At 41.7% G+C, this 24,784-nt stretch overlaps 1 protein-coding gene across 7 annotated transcripts in view; it reads left to right on the forward strand.

The window, feature by feature from the left end:
• The first annotated feature begins 8,858 nt into the window (after positions 1–8,858).
• LOC117762867 (pleckstrin homology domain-containing family A member 5-like) overlaps positions 8,859–24,784 on the forward strand; it is a 90,956-nt gene continuing 75,030 nt past the window's right edge. For 6 of the 7 annotated variants that reach the window (XM_034587547.1, XM_034587549.1, XM_034587548.1 and 3 more), the window contains exons 1-3: positions 8,925–9,016; positions 9,129–9,205; positions 11,071–11,128. In XM_034587547.1, coding sequence (XP_034443438.1) covers positions 8,925–9,016; positions 9,129–9,205; positions 11,071–11,128 — 227 coding nt within the window. Of the gene's footprint in view, positions 9,017–9,128; positions 9,206–11,070; positions 11,129–24,784 lie in introns of all 7 variants that reach the window. The other variant, XM_034587546.1, reaches the window with a different exon arrangement.

A 24,784-nucleotide genomic window follows, 5' to 3' on the forward strand; every position in this document is an offset into this window, starting at 1 on the left:
TGAAATTTGGCTCAGATCCAAATAAAAATCCAGATCTAGTGAATTTAAATGTGTTTTTTTTAAAGGTTTTATCTGAGGACACTGAACAGATTTCCCTGAAAATTCATGGATCTTGATGAAAAAAATCCGGCACATTTATGGGACTGATATTGATGAGTGTGTTAAACGTGGTGCAGCTTGAGACTGTTGGGCCTTGGGGGACGGATATGCTCTATTGATTGCCATTTCAGATTGTACATCACCTCAGACATTTAAGATGTTGGCAGTGGGACGTGGCCTCGTCCTCTCCCACAAATCCGGATAATCACGCCTTTGCATTACTTTCCACCAGCGCTTCCTCCAAGAGCAGATCTGTAATGCGCGACTCGGGCATAAACACGCCACAGGGCGAAGGCGACTGCTTGTACTCATTATGATGAAACCAGGGATTTGTGATGTCAGCACATGCAACCGACTTCATGAGCACTGACTCACACCCATGTCAGGTTGTCTGCAAATGAAATCAAAGAGAGGAGCTTAAAGGCCCCGATCGATGTTAAGTAGTTCTTCATCCTAATTGATAATCTACTCTGTTACTTAAGCACCACAGTGGGATCTTTGGAGTAATGATGCCAGCTGGAATCAGCAGAGAATCCACTTGTGTCCTGTGCTTTTACAGTCGCCATTTATAGTGCTTATATAGATAGCAAATAATAGAGATTTATGATGCACGGGGAGCTGGAGGGAGACATGAATTTTATGATGTATACACAAAGGTTCTCATCTAAACCAACAACGCCTCAAGACAATTATGATGATGATATTAGTTAAGATATTTAATGGTCTCATTAATCTTGAGAGATACAGACGTATGGTTCCTACCTGCTTCCACTGTTGGTCTTACAGTATGGCTATGACTCCTAAACTCAAGCTGCTTTCAGGCATGCATTGAACTCTGGATATTCGCCTGAAATTATGTGGATTGGTTGTGTAGGAGAACAAAAATCTCAGAATAAGATTTCCTGCCAGTTATAGTAAACTCTTAAATAATCTCAGAGTGGGCCCATGTGAAATTCTCAGAGAGATTGAGGGTGTTCATGATGTTTCCAACACGTGACAGACACAAGTAACAATACAAATATCTCAGGATGAGAAAAAGCTGTCACACACAAAGAAGACTTCAAATTTGGAAGACAGCGAGTTTCAAGAGCTTTTGGGGAAACGGGCCAGCGCCGCGGTCGATGTGGTGTAAACAAAAATAAGTGATTTCTGCAGCAGAATTAAAATGTGATGTCCTGCCTCCGGCATGCTCTACCCAGACGCCACTCCTCATCTGAACATTCTGGAGATCTTCCTGTTGTTGTGAAAGCGTCTGACCTGGAGAATACCCTGCTGTGTTCTTCATGTGTGAAAAACAAACTCTGGCGACAGTCTGGCCCCCATTGTTCGGACGTTTTCCAGAGTTGATGTCTGAAAACAGCTTCAGTCTGTGGAAAGAAACACAGTCAAACTTCTGAATATCTCAGCAACACCGAACTATTACATTGAACACAAGACCAGCTCTGTTTTATTTTAGCTTCACATTGTAAAAGCAGACCCGGTAGGTCTGGGGAAAATAACTTTTTCCCCAGCAGAGACGCAATGCATTTCCTCCAACAGTTACAACTGACCACTTCCACAGTCCTCTAATTACAAAATAGACTACCCACTCATTCAGTCTTAATGACACATATCAGTAGTGGAAATCTCATAAAACCTGGAAAGAAAAACATTTGGACTGCACCCAAGAAGACTGTGGATCCAGTGAGGTCACGACTGTGGTGAACAGAGAGCCATTTGTGGGTTGGGTTTTTTGAGACTGTGAGTAACAGTGATTCACGGAAGCGTGTTTAATGATTCAAAAGTGAACTGTGAGAGCTACACCTCCTTTCAGACTCTTTGTTTCTCCCTCACAAACTTTCAAAGCTTAGTGACCCATATTTTTATCGTCTGTATTGCTCGTGCTGCATGCTTCTGCAGCTACAACTGAATTTTTTCCAATCTTGCCTCCTATCCTCACTGCTGACTTGACTTGGCTCTAATAGCTGCACTGGTTTGTGGGTTGTGCATGCCAGTCAAATGATACTGTGTGTTACAATCGGAGAAGCACAGATGACATCATATTCACATCATTAAGCAATGTGTAAGGAATGGGATAAACACGCACTTCCATAGGAGGTTATTGCGCCTTGTAAGCAGGTTTTTTTTAAAGTTAGATTGTACTGTTCATGTGAGCTGAATATTATTTGTTATTTAATCGCATAATAACAAATTGACCCTCAATAGTAGTTGGTGATCCAACAATCCATCTAATAATTCAAGAAATATCTGTCTCTCGGTCTCTCTCTCCTGAAGTTATCCAGATGGGCTGAAAGTGAGAACGCAAATGTCCAACTTTGTTGCTGCAGACATTGTCTTGAGTTTATTTTGTCAACCCCCTTGTTAAAACTCAGGGTGATGTTCGAATAAACCCATGTGAGACAGCAGGAGATTCTCCAGAGGATTCACAGCGAGAGGGTGGACCCGTCAGTGGCAAACCTGAAAGAAACAAAAAGTATAAAATATTTCAGAATGAAAAAGAGGCTCCTTACATGTAGAAGACACAGACGAAGATTTTGGGGGGATATGGGCTGACACAGTTGTCGATGTGCTGTAAACAAAAACACGTGATCTCCACAGAGGATTTTTTTACGTTATGTCCTGCCTGTGCTGCTGCGTTGTTCATGTGTGAAATGCAAACTCCGGAGAATGTCCGGAAACCCATTATGCGGAAAATGGCTCTTCTGGCTCTCATGTGTTTAGAACTGTTCGTCTTATGAGCTTCCCACTTGGTTTGTGTTTTGAAGAGCCCAACGAAGTGCAGCATGGAATTTGGTGTAAATCTGGAAACACAATACACGGTCATGATTGAGGGTTCTGCGTTGAGTCGAGCTGCACTGAACTTTGAATAAACAGGTGAACAGCTCTTTGTGCAGCAGCGGGGGAGCAGCTTCAGGGTTCTGTGGACTGAGTCCTGCAGCACATCTTCACTTGCCACAGTTCAATTACTGCGGGTCACTTTTACAGTTTCATGAAGAAAGCAGCAACAGATATTCACACAGGCCAAACAAACAGCCCTTTCCAAACAGGCAGGTTTAGAACGGGCACTGCACTCGTATAATAGAATCCCCATATTTACAAGAATAAATTTCAAAGCACAGTGCTCAGGGTGGAAGATGTCTCTATCTGCGCAGGCCTTTGATGCCAGCACATGAGAGGTGCGCACAGATGCCGAGTGGGTCCAGTCTAAAGATTAGAGCCTCCCCCCCGCCAAAACCTTTTACCTAGAAATGACAGGCACAAGGCTGCTGCTGAGCTGGCACCAGAACAAAGGCCTCCAACAGCTGCTTGATAATGTGCAACCATTAATTACATTCTGATGCCTCAAGTCTGGCCTGTGTCGCTGAGCAGAGAAGCCTCGTCTTGCTGAGGGTGGAGCAATTATGTAAGAATACGTTGAACAATGTTAAGCAGACACAAAACAGTACGCACTTAATAGTAAATCTCTCTCTTGCACTCCTTCGTTTTCAGACCCTGAGTCTCCTCCAGGACAAGAATTTATATTTTGTGAGTTGCATGGCTGATTGCAATGTGTTGTTGGGCTAACCTTGTTATTTTATTCTGTCTATAACAAGGAAGAGGCCTTGTGTTTACAAGAAAAGAAGAATGTTAAAAGATTTCAGCTCCTTCAAAAAGTCTGTTGCGTCAAATATCGTATTCGTATAAATTATGAACAGTGCCTCAGATAATAATTACACATTTAGTGGCTCCCAGAGAAATCAATTCATAACAAAATGAATAAACAACTGGAGCAAATCTGCAGCGGTCAAGGACTTAATGGCTTCGCATCTGTTTGGCTTGTTCTCCGTTTATTTCCAGTCTCTCACTCTACAATAGAGGCTGTAGAGAAAGATTTACGAACAACACCAGCAGTAATGTTTTGTATCCTGCTAGCTCTACCTTTTGCAGAAAGACAAACATACTTTGTCACTTTCATTTAGGGCTCCAACTTTAGCTTAATGCATTTGTTTGCTTGGGTGCAGATGATATGCTATAGGACGGTGAAGCACGTATCATTCACCCAGGCAAATGTAGGCTGCAGTTGACAAATGTCTCTCCCAAGATGAATTACAGGAACTGGCCCACAATGCTGGCCTTTCTGTTATAATGTCAGACCTTGGAAATGCAATGATAATATTAGTCCATGCAAACTTGCATATTGACTTGGTTAGCTGTGAAATGCCTACTCACTGCAGTACCTCAGGGTCTGGTGAAAACTTCAATTAAATGGAAACTGAATTCAAATGAGTTACTGTAGATTCTCTTTGACTAATATGTCTATGAATTCCAAAGCTTTGTGAGTCAGATATCATTTTAATAAGAAGCAGGTATGAGGCTCTAATCTAAAATATAATGGTAAGAAATAGGCCAGAGTTGCTTGCTGGAACAAATGAGAAGCTGGGACCCTAGCTTTCAGACACTCCCACACTATTCAAACCTGGTATTAACATTGGTCCTGAGTGATCCATCACAAGTGGTCAGCGCTAAGTTCTGGTCTGAAGGCACCCAAATGCGTCCAGAATGCATTCTGAGATCCGATAACTCAAAACTTCCTCATAGCAGCATGCATTCATTCTTTCAGTCCATCCTGACTCACCTCACTTGCTTTCTCATTCTCTTTATATCTCTCTCGCTCCAGACGCAGACACACACACACACAAACATTGTCATTGGACACATTTGTATCCTCAAACTGGCTAAAAACAACATAATTTGGTCTTCACAAACAGAAACTACGTACGACATATTCAGGATGCATTTAAATGCCTCTGAACAGATGTACTTTGCACTGCCCACTTGTGAGTAAATCTCTCAGGACGGATGTTAATACCAGGTCTGAACAGGTAAACCAGAATAAACAGTTGGTATCAGGTTCTAATCCAATCTTTTCCAGACTCATGGGTCGTTTTCATGGATATTCTGAAAGACATCAAAAAGCTGGGGCTCTGGCAAGTAGGACATTGCATGTATTTTCCTAATAAGATACTTAAAATGTTTATTTTAAAATTTTAAACTATCTACAAGTTCAATTTTGAAGGTTAGGATGTGGATTGTACTTAGCAATGCATTATGCAGCAGAGCCTCTGCACCCCATCTCAAATCAATATGAGGTTAATCAAAAGGGCACACCAAGCTCAACATTGCTGAATGTTGTTATGTGTATTCCTCTCAGAGACCACTGTCTTAATTACCTGAGGGAAAAACAAGCAACTCTTTTGCAAGCCACGTAACCAGAAAGCTGTTGTTCTGCCGCAGGTAAGGTAACACAAAGGACTCAGTGTTTGACATCTGACCAGGCGAGGCATCACCGCCTCCTTGCCCTATCTTTAGACTTCTTCTCCACAGTGAATGAGCGAGCAGTTGGCAGATATATGTCCACTTCCCACCACCAGCCCCCGAAAAAACAGTGGCCTACGTCCAGAACAACAATGCAACACAGTGCCAACAAACAGGCCAGGCACAGTGGTGTTGGATGACTTGTCTTTGTTTGGTGTGAAAGGCTGATGCTGCAGTTTCACAGCACACAGACAAAAGGCGGAGAGCAAGAAACCTAAAGGTAGAATTGAACGCGGGGGTGTGCTCACACACTTTGAATGTGTCTGAATGTGCCTCCAGTGCAGCGGAGTTACAAGAGCTCCATGCCTTCTGTGTGTAATCTAGTTTGAACTAATTTAAAGGAGACATATTATGCTCTTTCTTTTCTCTAGTTTGTTATATAGATTTTTTTGTGTAGGTTAAAGTTCTGCAAAGTAAAATGGCCCAAAGTCAAGGGAGCTCATCTCCACCACAGAAATCTTTAATCCTGCAGCTCCTGAAAGGCCTCATCACCACCTCAGCCGATACTTCCACTAGAGTAGCACGACCATAACAAAGCCGGGTAATGTGAGAGGCTGATATTTCCTACTCATGCTGGATCGGTAACCAATCACAACAGAGAGGGTGGGCTGGCCAATCAGAGCAGACTAGGCTTTTTTTCAGGGGAAATTATGGGAGAGAGATGAGAGTTGACATGCGACAAACATTTTTGGCCAAACTTGAATGAGGGACATTATTGTTACATGGTCAGCATGAAGGCCACAAATTGTTGTCATTGCTAGATTATGGTTTGTCCTCAATCAGAACTATATGGGCTCCAAAAGTCAGGGACCACTTTCATAAGACATGATGTCTGAACACATTGGATATACAGAAAGTGTTTATATTTGTTTTGAATGCTCACAAGATAAAGAAAAGTTAGATTGAAGAGACAGGGAGGTGCGATATCATTTAAAAATGGGAATAAAGACTAACGCACTTTTTAGACAATCTCTCCTAGAAGACATTTGTTGCACTTGGCTATTCATATGAAAATGTGATAGAAATAGCTGTGTCAAGAATGACAAAAGAGCTGGAGGAAGAAATTCAAACCCTGGTTGGTTTCCGCTGGTCAATCATAGCGAGCGGCTGAGGATAAAAATCTAGGTCAAAATTTGCAATAAAAACCAAAACAAATCAACATGCAGGGAATCTCTTAGACTTTTAAGAACCCTGGGTTCTGGAGCCCCAAGTCATTTACCCAGTGGGTAATTCAGCCTTGTACATTCTATAAACCTAAATGAATATGTTTAATTGAATTGCATCAAAACCTGGAGGAAGATGATATTCTGGCTATAAACAATAAATACTTCACAAAAGTGCGACAGACAAGGTCTTAATGCAGGACATTTAAACATGTCACACAAGGAAAAGCCCTCACGTTTGTGAAAGCTGAATTCTTTAGTTTCAGGGTTCTAGTGTCGTGCACAGTGGCTCACTGTCACCTTGTCTTGGATTAAAGTGGCAATTAAATTTTCATTTAAAGAAATGTCTATTAACTCCCTATTGCCGAATTATGAAGAAACACAATTCTGACTGAGCCTATCTGTGGATGAATGCAGATTGCCAAATCATAATAATTGAAGATATAGAATTGGACAAATCCACATTAAAAGAATTGAACTGATGAAACATGAGTTGACTTTTATTGGAGCTTTAATGCGTTTCAAAGCTCAACCATTACCACTGTCGCTCATTAAAAATGCATCGACAAAAGTTTTTTTTGACAGTGAATCAGTTTGAAATATTGCAGCGAGTAATGGAAGAGTCAGGAGCAGCCACAGTAAGATGAGGAGCTGCAAGCGACAGGCTGCACAACTCCAACTTCTTGGTAAGGTGACCGACTCCTTTCACTGTGCCCTGCTGTTTGCAGACTCATGCCGTGTGCAGCATGAAATCAGTTCGCGGTTGCTCACAGAATGATGGGAAAGGGCCCAAATATTGAATAACCTCAGCATTAGAATGACAATAGTTTGCTTTTGCTGTCTCTACAATTGTGTGACCTATAGTACAAAACTGCATTTTCTGTTTCCACAAGTTACTACGTGCGTTGTTAAATCAACCAGGACTGAAATAGTTGAGAACAGAGTCCTGCACTGGTTTATGTTTGCAAACCTGCACCTTTTGCACTTAAATACTGGCTATTTTTGTCTTATTTTGATCCATTTAGATGGATCTAGTTCATAGTTCAGATCAGCTAGTTCGATGTCAGCAGTGACAGCTATTTGAGCAGATGTGAAGTGGTCTAAGGTGGTATCATAGGCTTTCACATTGAAATAAATCATTGCAGCTGATTAGATTTCATTTATGCTTTTGTAGATGTGAAAAAGTACAACTTTAATTTCTGATAACAGAGAAAAAAGAAAAACTTACATGCAGCCCGCCCACGTTTATTCAAATTTGACCCAAGCCCACACCTAGGAATTTAAATGAATACATCCTTTTTACCCATTGCACAACATTTTTGCAGGTTACCCATCGGGTACTCAACCCAGTACAGGACTTTATTTGAGATTAACTCTTTAAATGGCTTCATACCCTGTTTTCACACTGCCTACAAGTACGAGTATACCCTGTGGATTACCAACGTGGTTGGAGAGCACATCAAATTAACCAATTCAGACAGACCATAACCTGGCCACTGGACACTTGAAAAAAAAGCAGCCATTGTTAATATTTTAGCAACACCTGTGCTTTTCTTACATCGACGCTATCTGCTGTGAAGAAGGCTTATAGGGGCCCAACAGATCAATTTTGCCCTGGGGGCCCCCTGCTGCCTAATCCGGCCCTGCCCCATTGTTGTTCACACTTCTAAAGCGCTGTCTTTCTTCAGAACAATATACAACCACGGCAATGGAAATGCAAACAATACCATAACCACTGTGCATTCACAACTTTACAAAAAGCTACAAAGATAGATAGATAGATCAGTCGGTTGGTCGGTCGGTCGGTCGGTCGGTAGGTAGGTGGGTGTGTAGATAGGTAGGTAGGCAGGTAGATTGATAGAACATAAAACGTTTCCTAAAACCAAACATATATATGTAAATGATTTTTTCTATGGAGGATGTACAAATATTATTTAGGATATAGATTTTTTCATACAGAAATATTATATTTTTGATTAACTCACCCCTCTTAGACCAATTAATTGATAGATAGACAACTAGATAGCTAGATAGCTAGGAACAAATAACCTAAAACCAAAGAAACATTGTGCATTGGTAAAAGTGTTTTTCTATGGAGGCTGTGGAGGATATTGGATATTGATCATAAGAATAACGGAAGAAATAAAACACGTATTATGTTTTGTGTTGACCCCCCCCAGACTAATAAAGTGAACCTGGCCGCCCTACCCCCGCCTCTCTGTGGAACCATCCGCCGTTGCCAAGGTTTCCGTGTACGCGCTGCCTGAGCGAGCTGAGCCGCGCGAGCGTCGTACAGTAGTGTCAGACATGGCGGCGGAGCTACAGCCCGAGTGGATCTGCTGTCTCCCTGCTTATTGGAGTTACGGGGTGACTCGGGATGGACGCGTCTTCTTCGTCAAGTAAATATCAATTCCCCCCCCCAGCCGTAGGCTCCGGCTCGAGTCGCGTGTTCCTCGTTTCTGATTCAAACCAACTCTCCGTGTGTGGTAACGTTTCCTCTTCTCTCCCCAGCGAAGAAGCCAAGAGCACAACCTGGCTGCATCCAGTGAGCGGCGAGGCGGTGATAACCGGCCACCGGAAAACTCCAGGTGAGGTGTCGCCAACAAGTTTCCTCCGTCGTCTCCATAATGTCGTCATGTGCAGCTGCTGCTGCTGTTGTTACCCGCATCGTGAAAGCGATACTTCCCACACTGAGAGAGAGAGAGAGAGAGAGACTCTCACATCCACGCCGGGGTTCGAACGCACGAGTGGGCTTTTGGCACTGTTGAACTAAGTGAGCCCTGTCATGCCCCCCCTGTGCCCGGCTCCCGAGCCCCTCTCCTCGGTCAGACAAGTCTCACACTGACCGGTGGTTGGCGACTTTTACCGACACAATTCATTGGAGAAGTATTGTTGTCAAACAAGTGTCAGACAAGTGTTGTTTTACCGATCACGTTATCTCCGGGCATACACAGCAACAGCTGCTGCACACTGAGGGGTTACAGTAAAGGCTATAGCTATACATCTACTAAATTAGTTTTCGTCTGCCCCTCCTCCACAAAACGCTAACCTAAGCTAAACCTAAAACACTGTGCCAAGTGGTAATATTAGTTTCCTTTCATTGTATTGTAATTGTGATCTTATACCGTGCCACTGCACACAGCAGCAGACTGAGGTCCCTGCAGAATAGTCCCACTAATGTAGATGCATCTCAACGGGACTGCAACTATCAGACTTTGAATGAAGGATTAAAATGCAGATTAGGCTTCTCCTTTAATTGTTTCTTTTTAGTATATAAAATGTCATCAAATCATGATTTCAAACCATAACCATCATCATTTCCAAGATTAGTTAAAGGTCCTCTTCATGTCCTGATAGCCATCAAAATGTATTATAGAATGCAAAACAATATACTACAATGCAATGATAAATAAGAAGGCATTACAATTCTGTGCTCCATCTAGAGCTTGGCACGTGAAAAACACACAGGCCACACAAAGGTCAATTTATCAGTGGCGAGCCTTCGCCTCCCGTTTACTTCCAATCTGTGAGAGCGAGGAGTCGAATTAAAGGCAAATCGAAGAGTTGTTTCCGTTGAGTTTGACTTTGGTGAACTTTGACCCACATTTGCATCTGTGTGACTGTCCCATTACTCTAAAAGGCCTATCTGCCATATGAACTGTTTTATTTACTTTATTATTCCAGCTTTTATTATTTTTAAAGAAATTGCACTCACGGTCAACACAACTAAACAGCTCTTTTATGGTTTCATTGTGTGGCTAGTTTAGGGGATGTTTGTCTGTGCCTGTCTGTATTTAGTTATTTTGGTCTTCTTTTAATTGCCCTAAACCAAATTGAATTAAGGATTAATAAAGCTATACTGTAATGGATGAGTCCTCAGCCGGGAAGTCACACGACGCTGAGGCAGAGGCCGGAAGTTAGCGAGCGAGTCAAAGTTAGCTTCTAGCAGTTGTCAGTGGGCGCTCATGTCTTCTGAAGGTGTAGCTTTGATGAGAGGGCGGACGGGAGGGGATTGCTATCTTTTCTACGATTACCTTTAATGAACAGGAAGTTATGAGCAACCATTTTGATAACCCTTTAAATATTTTTTCACCAATTCTTTTTTTTGGAGGGGGGGTCTTTGATTGCTGGTCAGACAAAACAAAGCAATTTGAAAATCTCAAACTGAGCTTTAGGCATGTGTGATGACGATTTCAATGATTTATAATTTTCTGATATTATATAAACCAAATATGTAACAAATTAGGAAAATTCTTAATCTTAACAGATTAATCAACAATTGAAATAATAATTACTTGTAGCCTAAAGGTGGAATCCACAAATTAGTTAATTTGTCACAGTCAAAATCCTCCAGGTAGTTCTACCATTTTGAGTGTTGTGTCATCTACTATTATAATGAAAAGCATCTATTTGTTGTTGTTCACAAGTTTAAACACCTCTTGTTCTTTGACAGATCTACCCACTGGGTGGGAAGAAGGATATACTTTTGAGGGTGCACGGTGCTTTATCAAGTGAGTCAAACGCCCTCACGACACCTCAACACACACACACACACACACACACACACACACACACACACACACACACACACACACACACACACACACACACACACACACACACACTCTTGTTTTCACTCTGTCTGTTTGTTGGTTGGTTTGTTTCTAAGCTAGATTACACAAAAACAACAGAGCAGATTTTCATGAAACTTGGTGGAAAGATGTGTCATGGGTCAGTGAAGAACACATTGAATTTTGGTGGCGATCCAGATCAGTTTACGAATCCAGGATCCAGGCTTGATATGGCGTTTTTCAACATTTTCACTGTTTTCCCAGGGAATAATTGATGGATCTTGATGAAAAAAGTCAGGGGTGATTAGGGGACTGATATCTATGAACGTGTGAAGTTTGGTGCAACTTGGTTGAATTTAAGGGAACTGTTGGGCCTTGGTGCAGGTATGTGCTCTACTGACTGCCATTCTAGTCATTAAGAGGAAATTATATATTTTCATTTTATTCACCTTACACGGAAGAAAAGCTCATTCGAACCCGAGCTGCTCCTGTGAGCATGCTGTGTTTCAAAGTTAAATATTGCCTGGCTGTTAATAATGGAACCTTTACTCCCTATCGCCGTTCTGTAGAGGCCTGTTGCAAAAGTTAATGATTACACAGGAACATTGTGCAAATACTAGACAGTCGTGGGCAAAGTGTGGTCGCTGTCTTCTTGCGAGCTGTTTTTATTTATTCAGAATTACCATGCTCAAAGCTGAGCCTACTTGGGGAGTTGAGCCAAAGTATAATGCGCGCTCTATTTTCTGACAGTTATCCTCACGGTTGGAGTTTACACGGTCTGTTCACAGTTTGAAATCACACTTGTCATTAAGTAGACGCTGGAAAATGTTTCCAAGGTACATGCCAGTGTACTGTATTTGCAGGGATTTTGAAAATACATCTTATTTAAAGTCTCCTTCCATTGTTTTTTGTTTGAACATCATATCCACAGTATGCTCATTTGTTGAATCTGTGTGGGCAGGAGAAAATGGGATATCTATCCTCCATGTCCACTAGGAGACTTTGGTTTGTTCTGTTTGTGCCCCTCTCCGTGTGAAGACCATGCAGGATCCACACAAATTACAATAGTAGTTGGGTGTGTTACATAGTCTTTGAACTACAGCGTTTTCCCCATTTTCTTCTCTTCCTTTGGCAGCCTGATACATGTGACTACTCAGCAGAGATCATAAGCTCTGTCACTCAGTTTGCTCTGATCCCTAATCTGTCCTCAGAATGTTTCAAATCCAAGGAGAGGAGTTGAATCTTTTTTTTAAATTATTTTGCAAGTCTTAATGAAACACTCCTCTCACACAGCAGGTGTATATTTTGCAGATGATTTTCTTGAGGAAATAATTCCAATAAAACAGGCAGCAAATTGAGGATATTATTATATCTTATTCTGACCGATCTGTCTCCCCTTGTTTTACTTCCTCACAAATTGGAGGAGCTTTATGTGGCAGGTTGCCAGACAGTTCGACTGAGAGGCAGTCATTTTATATTCCAGCACTTTATCACAGCCCCCTTCAGTGCAGGGCTAACTTGTGGATGACATTCATTAGTTGATCTCTTTGATTCAGTCCGGTGGGAGCAAACGCGTCACAAGCTAATCATGTTGTCCCCAAGTGAGCAGAATACATTTGAAAGTTTAAAACAATATTCAAGTCATGTGAAGCAAAGCAAGTAAAGCAGCTCCTGAGTATCTCCATGTTTGGTTCTACCACTTAGTTTGAAAAAGGAAAGATGATGGCTAGAACATACTAGCCATCATACGGCTTCCTGCTTTAATGAAAGCTGGTACCGATTTTGTAGGTGGCATGTAGAGAATAAGCCTAAATGTGACCAACCCTGCCAAAGGCTGCCTTCTGTGGACTGCTTCCGCAAGACACATTTTCCGAGCCTTTTTACTTTGACCCACCCAGGAGGTTTCCCTTTGTTGCTTTACTTAGAATTCCAGTTACAACTTGTGGTTGTCCTTACAACTCTCTCTCTCTCTCTCTCTCTCTCTCTCTCTCTCTCTCTCTCTCTCTCTCTCTCTCTCTCTCTCTCTCTCTCTCTCTCTCTCTCTCTCTCTCTCTCTCTCTCTCTCTCTCTGTGTGTGTGTGATGAAGCTGGCTGCATCCACCGATAAACAATCATGGTCGTTTCAATGCACAAGATCAATTTTTCAGTTTGTAGTGATGTGTCTTACTTAAGCTTTGAGTAATTGGACCTTGTAAAATCCATGCCTGTTAATTTCTTTTTTACTCATTGTTTCATGACAGGTTTATGTGATAACTGTCTTGGACAGTCCATAAGTAGCACATTTTGAGGCCTTATGTGAGGCTGCCAAATATAAGCCTCTGAAAACTGTCCAAAACCATTAAAGCCCGATGACAGCTGGATAAGACTATGTCTTGTGTTGTACAGTAAGTTATCATTACTTAATCAATTCAGTATTATTAAGTTTAGTTTATATTTTTGCATTTCTAATTTACGTAAGCAGGAGAAACAACAGCGCCCTCCTCTTGTTTTCTCTGACTCACAAAACAGGGACGGGATCTAGATTCATTTCTGTGACTCCAGTCCTTTTTTTGAGCCGATGAAAGGATCTGGCCCATTCACATGCTGGCAGTGTAGCTGAGCTGTTACCATCGGGTTACACAGTGTGAGCATCAGTGAGCAGATTGTGCTGACGTTGCACTGTTCTATGATCGTATGTGATGGGGAGGATGGGCTGCAGGTTGCTTGTGTCATCGTGAGGCAGAGGTCCTCACATGATTTATTTTATGGCAGCGCGAATTTTGAGCGAGTGACGGTCAGTGCGGATGTTAATTGAATCTGTCATGGCTTGCTGCTCACCTCACACTGAGCAGTCCTTTTTTTTGGAATTTCTGGCTTGTTTGCAGTTGGCTCTGTGCCAGGTGGCTTGTTACTTTGGTGAACTAGGTGTCAACTGGTCAGTAGGTGCCCCCCCACCCCCCCCACTAACACAGAGTGAGAGCATGAGAAGGTGTAAATCTGCAAACTATTAGTTTCTTAATTGAATTCACAGGCAGACATGTGGAAGTGAAGTCAGACTGTTTTGTTTCCATGTGACATTGGACAAGGGTTGGACAATATCTTGAATAGATGATGCCTCTTCAGTTTATCTTCCTTTAGTGCGTGATAGGTTTTTGTTGATTATGCTTTTGCATCATCGTGACATGACAATGCCACAAATTTGCATAATACTCACCTAGCGGCTTGTCTGGTATGCCTGCTAATGAAGTCAGGTACAGCAAGAGCAGAGGCTGGGGGGGGGGCTTAAAGAGACAGGAGCGAAAAAAACAAGCGTTTCAGACAGATGCTGAAAAGAGGAGCTGCAGCAATGGACAGTTTGAGGAAAGAAATGTTTTTTTACTACTAGCACTACTTTACTTGCATGGTACAAAATATAACAGGAGAAACACACGCACGCACGCACGCACGCACGCACGCACGCACGCACGCACGCACGCACGCACACACACACACACACTCACTCAATCTGCTGTGACTCATTGACAAGTGTGGGGTGGGTCAATAGCACCCATCCATTAGTTCTAATACATTCACATTTTAAGCCAGTCGCTTTTGTTCATGGTTTCAAGTGCTGAACTTGGCAAAACACTGAACAACATCCGGCTATATTCCTGCTTTGGTCCTTCAGGAGCTAAAACAATAATACACACATCAGAGTAATGGACACTTTGTACTTTAGATCAACCTGACTGTTACTAAGTACCCTGATTTATGGTCGAGAGGTGGGAGCTGGGAAGATTTGTCTGTTTATGATCTAAAGCGAGTGTGCTCTGATGCTGATGATAACATGTAGGCTCAGTGCAACGTGCTACATGGATGAACCATTCTACACACCACCCAGAGAACAGTATCTGTTCAGTTCAGTTTTTGTTTGTGACGTAAACAGTGTTTTGATGAGACTTTGCCATCTGGCCGGGTTGTGTTTTCCATTTTTTCCCTGGAGCACATGATCCTACATATTAACTTCAGAACAAGATGCAGGGGGGGGGGGGGGGGCATAATATGTCTTAGAGTAGACATTTGTTCTCTAATATGTCTTAGAGGAGACATATTATGCTCATTCAGTTTTTCCCCTTCTTGTAATAGGTTTTTTGTGTAAAAAAACAAAAGTTTGCAGTAAAGCAAAAGAGCTCCTCTCCTCCACAGAGAACACTGCTCCTAAAGCTCCTGCATTGCCTTGTCAATAGCCCGGCTGATACTTCTGCATTATTGTGATGTAATGTGGTGTCACAAATCCCAATATTTGCATAATGCTACACCCAGCAGATTGCCTTGCATGCCTCCTAACAAGGCCAGGTAAAGCGAAAGTGAAGGCCAAAATTTCATACATGTGCTACAAGCGGTTGACCAATCAAAAGAGAGTGGGCCAGCTGGCCAATCAGAGCAGACTGGGTTTATCAAAAGCGGGGTCTTAAAGAGACAGGTGCTAAATCCAAGGATTTCAGACAGAGGCTGAAAAGAGAAATAGATATAGAAAGAAAAATAAGCTAATGAGCTTAATATGTCTCCTTAAATATTATAGTGGGAGAGAGATGACCTTAATTGTGAGTTGGATGTAGGAAGTGTTCATAGATGATTGTGATATATATGATTTTTCATGAAAAGACAGGTACAGACGTCCTGTCGGTTCCCTCTGTTTGTTTGCTAGTCTTGACCTCACTGCAGAAGTCAAAGCTAATTGCTGTAGGTTGCGCAATGAGATGGTTGATGTGTTGATAAGCACAGTAGGGGACTCACACAGTTGACCCTCACAGTGGCATTGGCCAAATGTCTGGCTCGAATACCATTTACTTATTAATATGTAATTTGATGACATTTTGAATTAGTCCATTAAGGGCAATTTTCCACTTCCAAGTGCTCATCATTACAAAGTGCAACATGAAATATAAATATTGTGCTAGTGTGCTCTGAAACCGCCGCTTTCATTCGGCTTTTCACTTCTACTTCTGCATAATTCATCACTCAGAACAGAGGAAAGCATGTCAGATTTATATTTGGCCAATTATGACAAAACTCTCTAGTGGATCTCTGTTTGGTTGTTCATTCATTTTCTGCTTTGAAGGCCCACACAGTGTCTTTTATTTTAAAGTGAGAGCATTTTTATTGATAAGCTGTTAAATCTTCTGTTTGTCGTTATGACTAATGTGGGAAAAACTATTCAGAAGCCTTATATTTCCTGTGACTAACATTTGGCAAAATGACTCACATAAATGTTCTCGTTCAAAAGACACGAAAGCATTGACACAGACAAATATGATGAAACCATTACAGTGGAAACAAGGTGTGAATTGGTGGCTGTATAAACAACCAGCACATACAAAAACTGTAGCTTGAAGTGAAGATATGTTTGTTTTGTTTTTTGAAAACCTTTTCGAGTCCCGTTAGTGATGGGTGAATAAAGCTGCTCTTTAACTCAGTCTCTCTGTTGCTTGGTGTAGTGAGGTAAAAAAAATGTTATAGCGCGCATGATTCATCGTTTGGACAATAAAAATTGGTTGATATGAGCCTATAAATTGTTAAATATCAAGCCTCAATTACATTTCTTTGTCATATGGATTTACATCTGTCAATAAATCAGAAATGTTTTTTTTTACTTTGCTTTAGCAATTACAATGTCCTAATGAGAGGAAGGAGACTAACTCCAAAGTGAAATTTGAAAGATACTTAATGCTCAATAGAGATATGATCATTTTCACGACTAGCGACTCTTTTAATTTTAAACATTATCATTTGATCAATTTTTAGAATAAACAATACACTTTAAGTACTCACAGTCAAAACTTTCTAAATGTCAGTAGTCATAGCTAATTATTTACTCAACATGAAGTGTCAATGTTTGCCTATGTGGGTTATCTGTATCTTTACCTTGGATGAAGTAAAATCTGAGTGTTGATCCTTCAGGGCAAGAGTGACTGAGTCCCTGTGCGCCCTCCATAAATCTCAGACAGACAGTTATGACACACATTTAAAGGCTGCCCCATCTCTGCATGGAACCGTCCACGCATCTATCTGTGAGCAAAGCCTCATATCTGACCTGATTATATAACCCTGGAAATCCAGTCACAGAAGCGACAATGTCAGTTGTTTGCAAGATTTTTTATATTGAGTAGTTTAATCAACGATCACAACTGTGGCCTCTACATTCAGGCGAATTAAACTCCATCAGGTAAAAGATTAGCTTTGTGACTTTTAATGCTGCTGCTCTGGTGCATTGAATCAAGAGCCCCCTAGTCGAACGAAAGCTGTCAACACTCACAACTGTGTGTTTCAATCAAGGTGTGATTAACTGCTCTCTGCCTCCAAAACAGGATTTCAAGCAAGAGCATTGTCACGACACTGTTAATCCCCCTTTATAACTCAGTTTTCAATTTAGGAATCAATGTTGTTTATTCCTTGGACATAGAAAATACTGTGATTAGCTGGTAGGTGTAAAATTGTATTCGGGGACCCCTCCAGTCAACAGTTAAATGTTAAACCACCGCACTAAATCAGTGTGCACGGCATATTAAGCTCGGAAACTCTGCCAGCTCCCCCACTGACGCCATCTACACAATGTGTTGTTTCATGTAGTGCAGCCAAGCACACAAAAAACAAGTATTTACAATTCTATCAAGAAACTAAATACATCAAACATGGGGCCAAAGTGCATAAATCCATCACTATTACATTTTCATTTTATCGAATGGACCCAGCATCACATGATAACAGAAATATGAGGACAAGCAGATACTGACATTGCACATTTGTTATTGCCTGGATGAAAAATTTATAATTTCGAATTTGTTTGATTAATTTTTCTGTCTGTGACACCAGTTAACTCTCATTTCTTTTTTTTCATCAGTAGCAACACTCAACTTTTACATGTAAGCATCTTGGGCTCTGGTTTCAGCAGCACATGCATCCATGCTGGTTTAACAACTTACAGATTTATGACAGCAACAAGTAAAGCTAGTAGTATATCCCAGCACACACTGGCTGACACACTGGGCCGCTCACACAAAGACTGGTGACCACATTCACACCTATGTGCAAATCAGTGGCCAATTACACATCGCTGTAATGTCTTGCATGTTGGAGGAAACTTGAATACACAAAGACTACATGCAATCCTCTAGACTGACTATAAAAAACATTTAATAGGGGTACCTGGTAGGTCACCTAGTTGAGCGGGCGCCCCCGTACACTGAGGCTAAACTCCTCTGCAGCGGCCGAAGGTTTGCTGTCTGACTAGGGTTAGGTACTGAGATCCGGCTGGTACCTACTGGACCGAACCACAGTGCAGATTTGTGCACAAAGTGCACAGTGCACAGTGCCTCATTTCGGTGCCTGAGCTCTCTACTGAAATAGTTGCCCTGTTGACAGGCGACATAAACATCACCACACGTGCTGAGTTACAATTACTCTTAACTCTGATGGCAACACTGTGGGCCTACAGTTAGATAATAACACCGTTTTCGGCACTGGTACCGTTTTTTTAACGTATTTTAAGATTTAGCACCGGTATCAGAAAAAACTCAAATGATACTCAAACGGACTTACAGCCTTTTGCTGTGTGTCCTCTCCTCTCTCTCCACCTTTTATTCTTTACCTGTCCTGTCAATATAGGCATAAAATGCCCCAAAAATCATTATATAACCATTATCATGAAGCCCATGTGCAATGTGTTTGGAAAGAACTAAGACATCCTCATACAGATGGCTCGCATTAACAAATAACACACTGGGTAAAATGCCATATTCAAATTGCAAATCTCTGAGCGACTATTTACGCACCCCCTTGGCAGGGGAGGCTCTGATGGCTGTGGCTGCTGACTCACTGACTCTGTCAGTGCTTGGTAGTCATGCAGCTCACTCATGTGATTTAAGAGGGAAACTAGTGGATGTGGATCTGCTGTACATCATTGTCGTCTCTGGCTCTATAACCCTATATTGTGAGGCTGGGTGCTGACTGGGAGACAGACACTCAACTAGGCAGGCGATTGAGCTGCTCTCAAACGTTTCAGTCTCTGTGGGGTCCCTGCCATCTGGCAAGAGCTTGAAGAAAAGCATGTGTGAGTGTGTGTGTGTGTTTTGGTGTTGGGATGCTGTGTGTGTGTGAACATATGTGTTAAAGATCCTCTGATGCTGGTGACTGCCCCAGGTGCTGATTAAGACAGACTCTCAGTGAAAATCCACATCAGACCAAGTCAGCCTCTTTAGTTCACAGTATTCCTGGCTGCCGCTGTAATGCCCCTGTTGTTTACAAACGTTGGGCACCAATCGTGGATTGTTTTCCATTTTATCTCATGGGAAAGACTCTATTCTCAGGACTGGAAAATAGAAGCATGACTAGATAAAGAAAGTCTTTGTCTGCAGTGGTCCCTGTAACAAGGTGATGTTGTCTTGTGTGTTTTAGGATCCAATATATCAAATCGAAAAGAAAAATTGATTGCTTGTTCACATAGGCAATGCTATTGCTGAAGAAAAAAAAAGATACAACACACTGACATGGTAAAGATTTTTATTGCATTATATAAGGGAAAGGGGGGCCTCACAGCAAGAGGATTCCTGCACGATATATCTAAAATTGACGTCATCGAAATATCAACATGCGCGATATAAGTATCGCAAAAGACAGCTTAAACTGCTATAAAGGGTGTTCCATGTGCATTGTTTCACGCTCTGCATGTCAATATATTTGGCCAATCAGATGGAGCCCTACTGCCCTAGATAATAAATTAAAGATTTCAGATCATTGATGGGGATTGTCCAGGGTTTTTCCTGCATAGAGGATTGCGAGCCGCCTCCATCAAATTTTGTACCACCTCTGCCTCCTGACAAAATTCTAGTACAGTGGAAACTGCTCGTGATCACGTCTGCCCGAGGCCAAATTGATGTCTCTAAGCGGTTGATTACTAAAAACTGTAAAACATAACTTTTTATGAATGTTTGTCTCTGAATAGCTGCTTTCAGCACTGAACTCCGGATAATCTCCTGAAATTATCCAGAGTCAGAATGCAAATGTCTGAGTCAGTTGCCCATTGACATTATACAGGAGTTTTTTTCCTTCCAGCCCCTTATCAAAGACTCCAGAAAATGTCAGAGCGAGCCCAAGTTAGAATACAGCAGGATTATGTCTGGACTATTTATCGTGAGCAAGTGGGCGCGGAAGTGAAAAAAAACTAAATAATATAATACAATTATTTCAGGATAAAAAAGTGGATTTATACACAGAATAACATGGCAACTTGAAAAGACAACAGGATAGTGAGTTGTTGGTTCTAAGGGTCGATGCCGGTGTCAATGGGCTGTTAACAAACACATGATTTCCGCAGTGGAATTTATATGTTGTGTTCTGCCTCCTGCATGCCTGGCCCAGGCGCTACCCCTCAACTGCATGTTCCGGACAGTTTCTTGTTGTTGTGAACGCGCCTGACTCGCACCATCTCCTGTTGCGTTCTACATATGTGAAAGTCAAAGTCCAAAGAATGTTCGGATCCAATCCAAATCAAAGGCGTTCCAAAACACCTAAAATAGGCCAAGACTCTCAAGGGTTGAGCTTAATATGACATATTTTTAGACAAGTGGAGCAAACCTTGCTGGTGAGCAAACTGATTGATGTACTACATTAAAGAATATGTAAGTAACTGGCAGTGGTATGGAATATGTTGATTGAATGTAGGCCTGCCCACTGGGTTTAGTAGGCTGTAGTAATTCTTTGGTCCTAAAGCCTCTTAGTTTTGTGGTGTCTTTGATTTAATGCTGAGAGAGCTGTTGAATTTGAGTAATCCCTGCATTAATCTGCAATGAGCTGTCCTTTGCTAATGCTTCGCCAGGTTGATGACAGGGGCAGCTGCCATCATGGGGGGTCATGCTGTTGGTCGGATATTATTACACTCCAATTTTTAGGGAGCAGATCACAAGTTATATATATTAGGGAATGTGTTCTCTTCTATGAAGTCCACTTACCTTTATTTTCTTTTTATCCATATAGTTGGAAAGCAGAGAGGGATATAAAGTTTGAGAGGCACATACGAGAACGATTTTGCAGCATTTGATCTGCAGCCCTGTGTGCAGTTTCAGTATCCTGGCAGTTCTCTGCCCTCCTCTGATGTCAAACATTCAAAATACTTACCCAAGCCAGAATCACTGCTTCTTAGGAGTCTTTTTAGTTGACAAACTTAATATTGCTAGAAGCTTAAACTCCCATTACAACTATGACACTGTGGTAGAGAACCTTTGAGATTGAAATTCTCATGCTGGGATCCTGTAAAAACAAAACACAACTTGATTATTGCACATTCTGATGGATTCTTTTTAAGTTTGACTCCATGATATCTGTTTGTGCTGCCGGTGATGACTTATCTTTTAAGCTCTCAAAACGGTACATCTGCTCTATCGTGCCCCAACAAAGCAAGTACCCTCTCCCCTTATCTTTTTTGCTTGTCAGTATACCTCAGTCCAGTGGACAGTGCACGGCCCAGTTGTTTTCCAGATGGTCTGTGATGATTAGGGAGCTGTTGGAAGCCGTCACTTTGCTCAAATGCTCTACAGCTGTGAGCTCTTGGAGCACCATGTTGAAATGTCCACAAGCTTTCCTAAAACAAATTGTTACAAATTAAGCCTCTGAATTTGACTTTATCCACGTCCAAACAGGCAGTTTCCTTTTCCTCCCACTATTGAGCAGAAAGAGAAACCCAACCTCTGTTCTCACGATGTCCACAGCTGGATGAAAAGTGTCCACTAAAATACCGCAGCCTTTCTTTTCTTCTCACTCTTCCAGAGGATTGAATTAATGGTGTATTGCTTTACTGATTTACAGGTTGCTGCCAAGTTTTCAATTTAGCAGCAGCAGCGAAGGGATTAATATCGTACCCTCCTGGTCCTGCGGCTTTGGCTTATTCGTCTCTTCTCTCCCTCCCTCCTGGCAACAGTGTGAGCTGCACTGTTCTGCTGCAGCCCTTGAGAGTCCCGTGAGGTCTGCTGTCAGATATGGTTCAGGCTGCACATAATGTATGCTATCAGCAGGACATTGTTTCTTTCTATGAAAGAAATCCCCTTTTTATTATCCCCTTGAAATTCTTGTCTGTATCTCTTGAGCTCAGTGACAGCACAAATACTATTGGCTATTAGCTGTAAGAAATTATAAACTTGGAATAATTTCTCTCTTGGGGTCTTTAAAAATCTTTTCAAATGAGTTTTCATAGAATAATGCCATTGCTTTTAACATTTGCCAAATTTACCTCCCCCAAGGAGGTATGTAGTCACTTTGTTTCTCTGTGTGTTAGTCAGCAGCATTACACAAAAACTACAGGACAGATTACCATGAAACTTGGTGGAAGGAAAGAACTAGATAAATTGAGTTGCAAATAAATGCAAATAAATCTCAATTCGATTCGTCTCCGATTCTATTCAATACTGATTAATTTAAGAATATTTAAATTCACAGCCTCTCCTCTGTCATCTCTGCTTCACTGTGCGGGTGTCAGTGTGTGAGTGAGTGGGGGCGGGGCCAGTGTGTGTGTGAGGATAAACTCTGCAGAGGAGATGCGATGAGGAAGCGACACGACTCGATCAAATAAGACACACCAGCTAAATGTTTAGCGCTCGGGTGCGACCAAGCAAAGGTTTTAGTCGCAATTCAAAGATCACTGTTTTTTATTTGAGTTATCTGTCCCTGCTTGTGTTAATATATAAATGTTTTTTATTTAATTTGCTGCCCACCTTGACCAAGACTGCCTGGTAGAAGAGATTGTATGTCAATGGACACATCATGGTTAAATAAAGTACAGATAAATATATAAATATTTATCTGTAATATTTTATATTTGTTGCTCACTAGAACCCAATAGTGAGTGTTTATTAATCATAGAATAAAGTGGCTGCTCTATGTGAATGAGAGCCCTTACGTTATCTCTATTGGTTTTATTACTTATGGGTGAGATGGGATGGATGACAGGCTCATTTTCTCTTCGGTCCATCTTCGGTGCTGGCACTCATAGAAGTCATTCATGTGATATGTCCTTATGCAATATCATAACTGTGTGGAGCACTTCAGTACTTATTCCCAACAACCATCAACCCAAAGTGAAACTGCTTTTTACAACCTCTTATCCGGCCTCTTATGTGTCTGTGTTCATTTATTTTAGTGTGTGCATGGCCCATCCTGACTTGAGTGCACTGTAAATTCTGCTGCTAGATGGGACACTTGAAAGATATAAATAGTACCCAGGTCATCACGACTGCTTCAAATAGTACCAAGTTCTCTAAGAGGTGTATTAGTGTGAGAGCCATCAGATTACACAGAGAGTAGAAACTTCTTGGAAACTACAGATACACGTGACATCAAATCCGTGCATAGTGAGTTACTTGGTGAGGATTTGGTTCCCTTTCTGTGGACGGGGAGGGATTTATTGTCAGGGCCAGTGATTGGCTAATACACTACATTTATTGCTCAACTGTAGGGTAGTGACTCCTCTACTGTCAGGCTTCTCTCCCACGCTCTGTCCTCGGATCAGGCCGTCCCTGCCTAAACAAATATTTGAAATCTGTTCCAAGTCGCTCATTGAATAATGTATACCTGCTGTGATTGATATTGCACATTTGTGTTTCTCACAAGCTTAATGGCATCGCTGGAGTTACCAGAAGAGGAATGTGCCAAACTGGGGTTGGAGTCACAGAAAACAAACAAAAACATGTTGCCCCTCGTTACAAATGAACAGGAGTAGTTTGTTCAGCAAACACAAAACCCTGCAAAAAACAAACAGCTAAATGTGAATCCCTTGATCTAAATTGGTGCCTCCGAGCCAATGAGTGCATCCTGCTTCCCGGAGTTCTAGCCGTCTGTTTGAGGTCAGGTGATTCTCTAATAGCTGAGGAGAATCACACACATGGTTACTGTACATAACCTTTGGATGTTTACTATAATGTATAACATATAAAATAATACTCACCACAGTATTTAGTAGGTGTCTTCATGGCCTGAATAAAATTGTCCTTGCATTTCCATCTTCATGAAACATATGCAAAGTCTTGATTTGAAGGAGACATATTATGCTTTATCAGTTTTTCAGTTTTTTTTGTTTATGTAAAAGTTCTACAAAATTTTAAAGCCCCAAGTATTCCCCACAGAAAACACTGCTCCGGAAGCTCCTGAAACGCCTCATCAGTTGTCCAGCCAACACTTGAGGGGTATTGCAATGTCACGTGACATCACAATGCCACATGACATCACAATGTCACATGACATCACAATGCCACATGACATCACAATGCCACCTGACATCACAATGCCCCATATTTGCATAATGTACACCCAATGGCTAGTCTACCTCCCCCTAACCAAGCCAGGTAAGCGAGAGCAGAGGACGACATTTACTGCCTGTGCTGGAAGAGTTTGAGGAATCACGACAGAGCGGGACAGCTGGCCAATCAGGGCTGAATCGGGAGGGGGGCCTTAAAGAGATAGAAGCTAAAATCAGGCGTTTCAGACAGAGGCTGAAGAGAGGAGCTGCAGCGAAGAACAGTATGAGGTGTGTGAGGTACAGATGTGTTTTGTGAACATGAACGCATGTTAACCGTTTCAAGTAATAAGCCTAAT

This window comes from Hippoglossus hippoglossus, chromosome 6, assembly GCF_009819705.1.
Source record: "Hippoglossus hippoglossus isolate fHipHip1 chromosome 6, fHipHip1.pri, whole genome shotgun sequence".
NCBI lineage: Eukaryota > Metazoa > Chordata > Actinopteri > Pleuronectiformes > Pleuronectidae > Hippoglossus > Hippoglossus hippoglossus.